General features: G+C 36.9%; 1 protein-coding gene across 1 annotated transcript; it reads left to right on the top strand.

The window, feature by feature from the left end:
- The first annotated feature begins 330 nt into the window (after nucleotides 1-330).
- ESM1 (endothelial cell specific molecule 1) lies at nucleotides 331-10,608 on the top strand. Its single transcript, XM_034440872.3, has 3 exons — nucleotides 331-1,354; nucleotides 6,900-7,055; nucleotides 8,873-10,608. The coding sequence occupies exons 1-3, from the start codon at nucleotides 1,054-1,056 to the stop codon at nucleotides 8,971-8,973; spliced, it is 558 nt and encodes a 185-aa protein (XP_034296763.2). The 5' UTR covers nucleotides 331-1,053; the 3' UTR covers nucleotides 8,974-10,608.
- Nucleotides 10,609-11,266: the final 658 nt, after the last annotated feature.

Below are 11,266 nucleotides of genomic sequence, written 5' to 3'. Positions count from 1 at the left end.
CTTTGACAGCTTGAATGGAATCTTAGGTATCTCCTCCCATGAAAATCTGTTAGCATGAAGTTGGAAGGCAGGAAATTTATTGAAGGAAGGTTCATTTAGTTTTCTTCCAGCCTAATCAAAATAAATATCCATGGATTGTATGAAAAGTGCTAATCATCTAAAAGATGCTAAAATGATAACTATCTGAGGTATGGAAAGATGAAACCACAGGTCCCTGACATCTCTCCTCTCTTTGTTGTCTTTGGCATTGGTCTTTGAATGCAATCTACCTATCTAAATATTGACAGGGTCATTCTTTTTTGTTTCAAGGAATACTTTTCTCTGGCTTTTAAAGTAGTGTTGCCAAACTTTAAAGCAGTTTTCTCTATCCTGCTGCTCTTGTTAGCTGGTTTAGGGATTATGGGATTTCAACACATCTGGAGGCACCAGGTTGAGGTAGGACTACTTTAAAGTAACTATCTATTGTTTACTGCTGCAGTTGAGAAAAAGGATAGAGACAGAAGCTACACACTAAGATATATGATCTCTCTTCCTGACGCTTGGTGTTCCTTTCGTGCAAAATGTTTGTAAAGATTTGCAGAGATACAGAGCCAATGTGAGAACTACACTTGTCCTGAGAGAAGGTATGTAACCTACTCGCTCTTTCCCCACCCCTTTTTATTCCTGTGCACTTTTCTGGCAGACATCCTTGAGCACTTGAGACGGATGTGAGAAAATTTCAGTCCTCACTGGAAAACAAGCCAACTAAACATAACAGATTACATCAGCTCAGGCTTTTCAATTCCTGGATGGTAGCAGCGTGCTAATCCAAACTTCATCCTGGATTTCGCAAAGTAAAACAAGGGAGGCTGGCAAGAGGACAGATTGAGGAAACTGACGACGGCAGGCCTTGTGGGCAAGAGGCTGTATAAAGCTCCAAAATTTGTAAGCTGATCTTCAGAACTTCCACATTGGGTTCTTCACTCCTGCATCCCTGAACAGAAGACATCTGACTGAACTTTTGCAACCTGTCATTGCGGACAGTGGAATTGGGCTTTCATCACACCAGGAGCCATGACCGGTTTTCTGGTGCTCACTCTACTTCTGGTACCCATGAATGTCAGAGCTACCTGGAGCGCCAAGTATGCAGTAGATTGTCCGGAGTCCTGCGACAGCAGTGAATGTAAAAATCCGCAGCATTGTAAGCGGACTGTATTGGATGACTGTGGCTGTTGTAGGGTGTGTGCTGCAGCTCTGGGAGAAACTTGCTACCGGACAGTTGCAGGAATGGATGGTGTTAAATGTGGGCCCGGACTGAAGTGCCAATTTTTTTCTGAAGAAGATGATTTTGGAGATGAGTTTGGTATCTGCAAAGGTAAAGAATGGTCATTGGATAACATTATTGATCATGACAATTAATGGTCAATGTATAGCTGTTGAAAATTATTCCAATATATATCTATTGCTCCAATATATATATATATATATATATATATATATATATATATATATATATATATATATATATATATATATATATATGTTTTTCTTTTAGCCAGGTTTATCTTGGTTACTAAGAAAAATCTTGGTTACGTAGGAAAAACCTGGCTAAAAGAAAAACACTCATAAAACCTACGAAAAAGTAAGAATATATATATATATATATAATATTTTGAAGTAGGATAATTAACCCGTGATTGAAAAAGATAGTTATTGATGCTATTCATATACCTAGCAAAGGTATCTTCATTTTACCAGAGGCTGTAAAATGGTTCAGAGTTTCTCTTCTTGTCAGACTGGAAAAGAATTGCCTAAAGTACCCAAGAAGTTGAGCATTTAATCTTAATTCTATTGGCACTCTATTACCTGTAGGGAAACAATATGCAAATATTATCTGAGAGATTTATAAAAGTATTTCAAAAGTGCTTAGGTCAATATTCTTTCCCAGAGATATATAATGTATATTTTATATGTGCTGCAATCAAGAGAATAACACCTGCATTTAATAACATGGATATAAGCTTTAGAAGGAAAGCATAGATATGGTGATATACTCTGGTTTCTCTTCAGATCGTCTAAATTAGGGGTCTCCAACATTGGCAACTTTAAGCCTGGGGGACTTCAACTTCCAGAATTCCCCAGCCAGCTTTGCCAAGGTTGCTAAATTGCCAAGGTTGGAAACCCCTGGTCTAAAGCTTTCACCTATATATTATGTAAAAAGCAGAGTGGACTACGTTAGGCTGCAGAAGGAGGATTCCATTTTTTAAAATGCTGCCCATGTTAAAAAAAAAGGCCTGCTGCACATTGTATACAAGTATGCTATGTAGACAACTATGTACTTTCTTCTTTCTACTGAAGTAATTTTGTATGCAGTCCTTTTCTTCTTTCTTTCTTTCTTTCTTTCTTTCTTTCTTTCTTTCTTTCTTTCTTTCTTTCTTTCTTTCTTTCTTTCTTTCTTTCTTTTTTTTCCAAGTTAAAATAGACCAGCAATCTAAATGTTTTTTTTGGTGACGTACCAAAAATGCTTTGAACACTTTAAAAGAAAAGTGTAGGTCCAGATATATGGGACTTAGCTGATTAAGAAGTTTCTGCTGAGTTTCAGTGAGATTGAAATGGTCCAGTTAATTTGGAGCAAGGCTAACAAACTGGCAAAAAATGCCTGTACAGAAGTCAGAAGGAATCTGGTCATTTCTTTTTTTGTTAGTATAAATTAAAGTGTCTATATAGCTATAGGAATCTGTTAGACTGGTAAATACGTGCAAATAAATAAATAAATAAATAAATAAATAAATAAATAAATAAATAAATAAATAAATAAATAAAGTGACTATAGCCTCTTTTGGATTAGTTGAGGCTATAATCTTGCAAACATTTGTTGGAGAATATCTTCTAGGTGACTGTGTTCAATTTTCCTTCAAATTTGCAGTTATTACTTCTTAAGTAAACTTCTTGGTCATTTTATAGAAAACACTTTTTTTGCAAACAGGCTTCTTGAGTGAATATATTACATATTTAGATGTTGGAGTGGTGTACTGTGAGTGAAGTGATTTGGTGGTTTTTAAGAAAGGAGAAGATAAGCTAAATATTCTGACAAAATAAATAGTTTCAAATTATTCCAGATATAACTTCAGTAACATCATTTATTTACAAATAGCAATACAACTTACTTTTTCTGATGTTCATTTGGAGTGTGTCCTACTGCATTCAATGCAGTTTACTCCCAGGTAAGTATCTGCCGACTTTTAACATTAATGTCCAAACACAATTATTGGAGAATTATTTTCTTCAGTAATTAGTTTGATTATCAATCTATTTTGATAACTTTGAGAACTTTTTTAAAAAAGTGTTCAAAGCATTTGTGGTATGTCACCCAAGAAACACCTTAGATTGCTGGTCTATTTTAACTTGGGAAAGAAAGAAAAAAGGAAGGAAGGAAGGAAGGAAGAAAGAAAAAAGAAAGAAGGAAAGAAAGAAAGAAAGAAAGAAAGAAAGAAAGAAAGAAAGAAAGACAAACATGCAGAGAGAAGGGGTATCCCATTCTTACAAAAGCAAACTAAATAAAGATAGAGCATGGCGGGTGCCCAGTGCATACAGAATTCGAAATAAAAACTGGAAAAGCACATGGATAAAATAAATCTCAGGGGCTTCTAACTCTGAACAGCAATCTCTGAACCCACATTTTGTTGTTCAATAAGTAAACAAGGCTACCAAGAAGATTTTAAACTCCCACTAGGGGATTAATAATGTTGATAAATTCCCCTTCTCTTTTAAAATACGCTGGGAGATAATAAGGATCCTTCAGTTGCCAGGTTCTGAAGTCTTCCAAAATATACTGTAGTCATTTGAACGCCTTTACAGATATTTTCTTGACAGTTAAGAACAATTTATGTAACTATGAGATCAGTGCCAATAGGAAATAAGAAAATGAGATGCTTCTCTTATCCAAAATAAACATTCTGAACATTCTTTCTCTCTCCCCTTTCCTCTGACAGAATATAATTTTCTATCTACTGTCTAAATTGATAAATCCAGTTCAGTCTTAACTAAATAATTTATTTACATAACCTGTAAATAGATTATTAGCTCTTGCAAACATGGGGCTTTCTCCATATGTCCTTCTTCTATTAGTAACAAAGGGGAAAAAAAGATTTCTGTTATTCAAATAATCATTTTTGGTTATATAAGATGTAAGCTTGCATTACATCTTATATAAACCTGCTTTAAAGTATAGCATGTTTTGTATATTTTTTTTACAAGTTTCCAACTTCAAAATACCAACGTTGATGATGATAGTATATCTTGCTTTCCTGCTTATATTAGTACCTAAAAGTTGGTTAATATGTTATGTACTGCTGTGTACTAAAGCAATTAACACTTTCCTACAACTTGATTGAATTGTTTAGTTTAAATAATTTGCATGTTGGAAAAGGCCCATACATGTTGCAGCCATTAAACTTTTGATCCATCTAGATTCAAATGTCAATTTTAGATGTTGATTCAAATCTCAATGCAAGAAGAATGCTTTTGACAGCCAGCCTAAATCTCTCACAAGGCTGTTAAAAGTAGTTAGAATATTAGAATAAAATAGAACTGAAAGGGACTTTGGGGGTGTTCTAATCCAGCCCTCTGCTCAAGCAGGATAATTTATATTATTTTAAATAAATGGCTGTCTAGTTTTTTCTTAAAAACCTCCAGTGATGGAGCGCCCATGATTTCTGAAGGATAATAATAATTAATAATGATGATGATGATGTACTTGGCTGATACCTAGGACGCTGGCAGCAACCCATATCAACCATTAGCACCAGTCAATGGTATTTGTGACACATTTTTAAATGATCAGTTGACTGAGTTTCATGTTTAATGAATAAAAGAGATAAAATCAAATAACTGTTTTTACAAGATCCAGTATTGAGCAAAGTCTCAATTAAGGATAACTTAATTTTACTAGAACAAAATCAACAAAACCATGGCTAGTAGTAACAATAGGATTGTCAGGTTTGAGCTGCAAAAAGCCACGTGACCACTAGACGGGAGCAAAGAGACACAGAAAATAAATCAATTGCTATCTACCAGTGGCTGTCTTTATTTCTGCATTCAAGATAACCATTGTAGGTAAGAAGGAAAGGCCATGGTTAATCATTGCTTTTTAGGCATGCTCTCTAGCCTTGAGGAGGAAAAAAAAACCCTCACACTCCTACAATAAGGATAATCTGTTAGAAGAAAAGGTGAAGTTCCAGAAGGCCATATCGAACTTCTAGAATCAACTAAATGGGGATGACAGACATTTTTGTAATACATACGTTTTGGATCCTGAGGTGGAGCAAAAAGTTCTGTCTTTCTTACATTCCAAAGTCGAAATGCAGCATAGTCAAATGTAGCTAAATTAGTTCGTCAAGGGCCATAATAATACATTAGATAAATAATAATTTATCAAGACTTTCCCAACTCCCTCAGTCTGAATCATATTTACATTCAGCTGATTTTTTTTATTAAAAAATTGCTCTCGTAAATATTGCAATACTTTTTCCTTCAAATATTTAAATGAATAGCACAGGCGTCCATTGGACCTGTGTGGATGAGGAGAGAATGTTAAGATGGCAACCATGAATCTCTTTCCCTTTTTAATGTGTGTCATGACCCAGATGTCCCTTTGTCATTGCCCCTTAATTTTGTGTTAGCTAAACATTATGGAAACTACCTTGGTGTATCAACAGTTTAAACCCATGAAAAAAGCTGTCTTTTTCCCCCCTCAAAGGTGACAGATACTTCCTTGTAGGGGTTTTAAGCAAGTGGCTGCTTAGAGATGAGGAAAGATTGCTATAGCCACAGATTTTGGCATCATGGAAAAATTGGATTAAATGACACCCAACCCCTTCCAGCTCATTGTAGGAAAGGATGTATCTTTTTTGAAGATGATATGCATTTGCACATGAACATGTCATATGAAAACAAGGAATATGTTTATTGTCTCAAGCTTCATTTATTTTTCCCTGCTATTTCAATATTAATACAGTCTCCGGTCGAGTGGGATTGTTCTACCATCACTCTGTGCAAACAAACCTTCAAATGAAAAGAAAATATAGACAAATATTGTGGGTAATAGCACTAGTCTTTGTACTGATTGATGCGAGCAATTTTTATACCTAGCCAACTTTATCCACTCCTCCCAAATTTGTATTTTAAAAGGCTGAAATCTGGGATTAACCTCTTGGATGTGAAAAAAATATATACAGTTGAACAGAACATATTCATAGAATTTTTCAAGGAACAAAGATAATTTATTTGCAATCTTGGAAATGTAGGAAGATAAATATATGAGTACTGCTATAATGAATTTTCATGTTATTATATGATGAAAACCTTAGACAAGCCTTCCTCATTTGGCATTCTCCGCTTGTGTTGGAACACAACTCTCATAATTCCTAGGAAGATTGGTCCCTAGGAGTTCCAGGAATTGCAATCCCGTATTTCTGACAAAAAACTCTTTTGAGGGAAAGAGATCTTAAATGAAGAGGTGACATTTTATACTATCCAAGAATGAACGCTGTTGAATCTAGTGAGGTTTACTAAATAAACTGAAAATAAAAATAATTGTGAAATAATGGATTACTTTGTAAAAATTGTGTATGTTTGGAATTGTGAATCTTCTGCATATTTCTTAAAGGAAATGCCATACTCTCTGTGATTTAATTCCATGGTATACATGCCTATTCAGTAAAGAGAGCAGAGGCAACTATATTTAGTGTTGTACTCATAACATTCTACTTAATTGTTTAATTATCAAATTTGCATGCTGCTGAATCTTTTAGACTCATAGCGACTTGCAAAATGCTGACATAGAACAAAACCTTCTGCAATATAGCGAAAGTTTAAAGTATAGTAATGTGTCTATTGTTTTCTAATATTTTATCTTGCAGAGTGTCCTTATGGTACTTATGGGTTGGATTGTTTAAGAACCTGCAGCTGTCCATCTGGCATATGTGACAGAGTAACTGGGAAGTGTGTAAAGTTTTCTTTTTTCCAATTGGCTGCATCAAAACCTCCCCACCAACGGAAATTACTGCCATCTGCAGGTAAACCTAATTGCATATATTTCTTAAGGGTATAAAGCAGGGGTGTTAAACTCAAGGCCCTTGGGCCGGATATGGCCCACAATGTGGTCAGATCTGGCGTGCGGGACCCTCCTGGTCTACCCAATTCAAAGAGGAAAGATCAGGCCAACGTAGCTATGGCCCAGTCTACCCAATGCAAAGAGGAAACATCCCAGTTGGCTATACCCACCCCCACCCAGTTGGCCATACCCACCCAGTTGCCTCCCCCACCCCACCGAGGTCAACCACAGCCCTGATGCGGCCCTCAATGAAATTGAGTTTGACACCCCTGGTATAAAGCATTTGAAGATTTGTTCATGCCAAGGGTATTCTCATTCGCAAATTGTATTGAATTAATTGAGTTGTGTATCACAGTCGTATTATACATACCCCATTGTTATCCTGGTAGATGACAATCCCCTGATGCTTTGTTTCAAGAAACATTTGACCCCGGTAATTATTTATTGGCTCAGAATTCAATAAATGCACACAGAGAAGACTGTTGAAACTAAATAGGCATGAGGCATGGTGCTTTAGTAATACTGTTGTTGTAATCAAAGAATGATTACTACTTCCCTGATTATTCCCCTGACCTCCCAACTCCTGCTGTGCTGCCCCATTATGGCAGCAGCATATTCCTAGGAGGATGAGCAAAGAATGCTGGACCGTATGCCAAAAGTATATATTCCCAGCAGGGTCACCCAAGATGTTAAGGCTCTCACATTTGCCCTGCTAAATCTAAATTGGCAGCAGTGATTTAGGAAGATGATGGAGGCAAATGATCATGGAAGATGATGGAGACAGTGATTTAGGAAGATGATGGAAGCAAATGGTCAGTTTACTGACACTGGCAAAGGCATCAATTCATACTCTGTGGGAGGAGGAGGCATAAGTAAACCAGTTCTATATTTTCACCAAGATAACCATATCGATACAAACACTTAAAAGTCAACAATGACTTGATGGCACATAATCAATTAAAAATGTTTGATTATCTTAATTACTGTACTTTTCAGAGTATAAGACGCACTCCCCCCCCCTAAAAGTGGGTGAAAATTGCAGTGTGTCTTATACACCGAATGTTGCCAGCGACCAGGCCACACAAACAAGTGAAGCCTCATTCGCGGGATGCCGGCAATATACAAAGCCATGCCCCTTCCAGTCCGCAGAAAACCCTTTCCCCATGAAACCAGTCCCTAGCGCCCAAAAGGTTGGGGGCCACTGGTTTAAAAGTTTCTCTCTCCAGTTGAGACCATTCAACGGGATGGTGCTCATCTCTGATTCTCAGCCGAGGGCTGTGATGGTGAACCTATGGCACGCGTGCCCAAAGTTGCATGCGGAGCCATGTTGCCTGGCACGTGCGGCGTCGCCCATTTCTCTTCCTGGTTTCTGGCGCACATGCACATTCGACGATCAGCTGGCCTTTGTGCATGTGGCAGTGCCATAAACTGGAAGTACCTTATTCGGTGTGTGCATGTCTCCTGGGCAGCTCTTCTTCCTGGTTGCAGCCCTGATGAGTGCGCTCATGTGTGTGCTCCCTTTTTGGCACTTGGTGCCGCGTGTGTGCGCATGCACTCCTTTTTCGGCACTCGGTGCCAAAAAGGTTCACCATCACTGGCCTAGGGAGTCGGTATTGTCCGAGAGACACTCATCATGTGGCCAGCATGAAAGAACATCATAATGTGTTGCGAATGGACATAATATTTAAAGTTCTTGATTCAGACAAAAAGTTAGTTAAAAATTCGCATCTTGATTTAAAAAAAAAACTAATCTCCCTTTTTTCTCATTTAAACTTTCAGAGAATGACATGGGATCTGGCGATGGTAATTCCGTAGAAGAGGATTTTGTGAAGGAAAAAGACATTCACTCTCCAATCCTGAAATGGCTAAATCCTCGCTGATATTAGCCTATGTGGGTTAGATTTCTAACCCATGCTTTCGTCTAATAGTGAATGTTCCACAAACCACTTTAAAACAGTAGATCTCTTGCAGAGGAAATGGTAATTTTTAAAAAAGAAGATCCGGTTTGTGCATCTTTGGGAAAAGATTGAATTTCAGTAAGAAACTGTGTACAATGTACATGATTTTTAGAATATCTTCTGAATACTAAATGTATCATGAATCCTTGAATGTAAAATATAGTTGGAACTTGCATATTGCTGGAGCTTACGTATATATATTGAAAAACACATATATCTTATTTTTTAACATTCTCAATTCTATATGTCCTGCACAAAATATTTATTCATCAATGAACTGAAAATGTATGGGGGATAAAAATTAGTATATGTATTGTCTAGACTGAAATCCTAATTCCAGCAATAGAGTAACAATAATACAGGCAATAGCTGTTGAATATGGCACCAGCCTTAATTCTGAATCCTATACATATTTGCCAGCAGGTCCAATGAATACAGTAGGATTTCCTTTTCTATTAAGCATTCAGAGATTTTAATATATGGCCACAATCTTATTCAGAGCTAAAACATAGACTAAACAACTTTTTTACTGTTACCAATTAGCTTTACCCACATTCAGTTCTTCTGACTCAGATATAGATAGGTCTCCCCTTCATCTCTGGGTTACTAATTTAGCATTTATTGCAAGCAGTGGTGGGATTCCAAATCTTTTCCTACCAGTTCTGTGAGAGCGTGCTTTGCTTAACGCGTGCTTTGCACACATGCGCAGCACTCAAAGACTGCCCTCGGTGTCAGGGCTGGTGAGCTGAGCTGTTGTTTAGCTCAGCTGAGGCGTGACAATCCGCTCTGCTATGCGAATCAGCTGAGCTAAAAAACAAGGGAATATCGGACAGGGAACAGCAGGGGATGGAGGGCAGGGCCAGCCAGAGGTGGTATTTGCTGGTTCTCTGAACTACTCAAAATTTCTGCTACCGATTCACCTGAACTGGTCTGAACCGGCTGAATACCAACTCTGATTGCAATCCTCAAAGATTAGTTTTTTTCTGTTGAAATCAAGAAGATGGTAAAAGCTTTATGGAAGACTGGTCTTAACAATTACTTTCCTTATAGGTAACATATTTGTGAAAATTAAATTGTGAAAGCTCTGTGTCTCATAATGTGTTTATTGGGATTAAATTCATTATTCCCTTTTGTGGTCAATCAAAACTTAGTCTGGCTTGAATTGTGCTGGCTTGAAACGTAAAGCTGAACTGTGTATCTGAAGATTGCAGCTCACAATATGAGTGCCAATACAATCAACATTACAGACGTGCAAACACTTGCTCTCTATGTTAATGGATCATTTGAAGGCAAATAAGATTTGAGGCTCCTTCAGGAATTCTGAGTTGCATAAAAAGGAGAAAGTTGCTTATGTAGTTTGGTGGGCAGGATGAAAGAGTTTATTTAAATAGTGTTGTGAATATTTACATGAGTATAACTCTTTCGTTGTTTGCTTTGCCAAATACGATGAATCCTTCAAAGCTGTGTAACTAACTAACTGTTATTACAATATAAGATTGTAGTTCTATAATTGTTATTGTTAATGTAATTAATCCCTAATAAAATGGATAAAGCCTATTGCTTTCACAGTCTGAGTTCTGTCCAGGTTTAGTTTTATTCATTTAAATTAATTTAATTCAACATACATACAGTTTAACCTTAGGTATGCAAATGCGCTCCTTCATTCCGATATTTTTGCACCAAAGGCAAATATAGAGTTCAGGTGGGGCTATCTGGCATCCAGCCAAAGGAGGACATATTCTCCTTTTTGTCCTCATATTCTCTGTCCAGCAGGCAAAGCCTTAAAGTCAAATACTGTCTGACTTTTGGAGTGTCTTCTGTATAGTGTGGGATGAGCTTGGACCATTTTCACAACAGCAGTCATTCATACTTTCATGTATTGTGATCTTGCTGCTTCTTTTTTTTCTTTTCTCATTCCACAGACTCAAAAGCTTAGATTTACATAATTTATTTCTTGATTCCAGCAGTTAGTTTTAATCCAGCCCCTTCAAATTTATGAACAGTGTAGTCTCTAGACTTGTATGTTTCTTGGGTCAACTTTGAAAAGCACACTGTTGTCAATTCTATATCATTGCTAGCACATGTCCTTGATAATAGATATTTGTTGGAAAAATATTGCAATTGAAAAATCAGTCTTTCTGAAGCCAGAGAAAGCACTTTCATATACTATACATGTGGGCCTAATTCCTTTTTTTTTTTTTTTGTATTTTTCGTC

The sequence above is a fragment of the Pantherophis guttatus genome, chromosome 2 (genome assembly GCF_059756535.1).
Source record: "Pantherophis guttatus breed Tessera chromosome 2, ASM5975653v1, whole genome shotgun sequence".
Taxonomy (NCBI): Eukaryota; Metazoa; Chordata; class Lepidosauria; order Squamata; family Colubridae; genus Pantherophis; species Pantherophis guttatus.
Note: the sequence above shows the minus strand (reverse complement) of the source record. Positions and strands in the feature narration are given on the sequence as shown.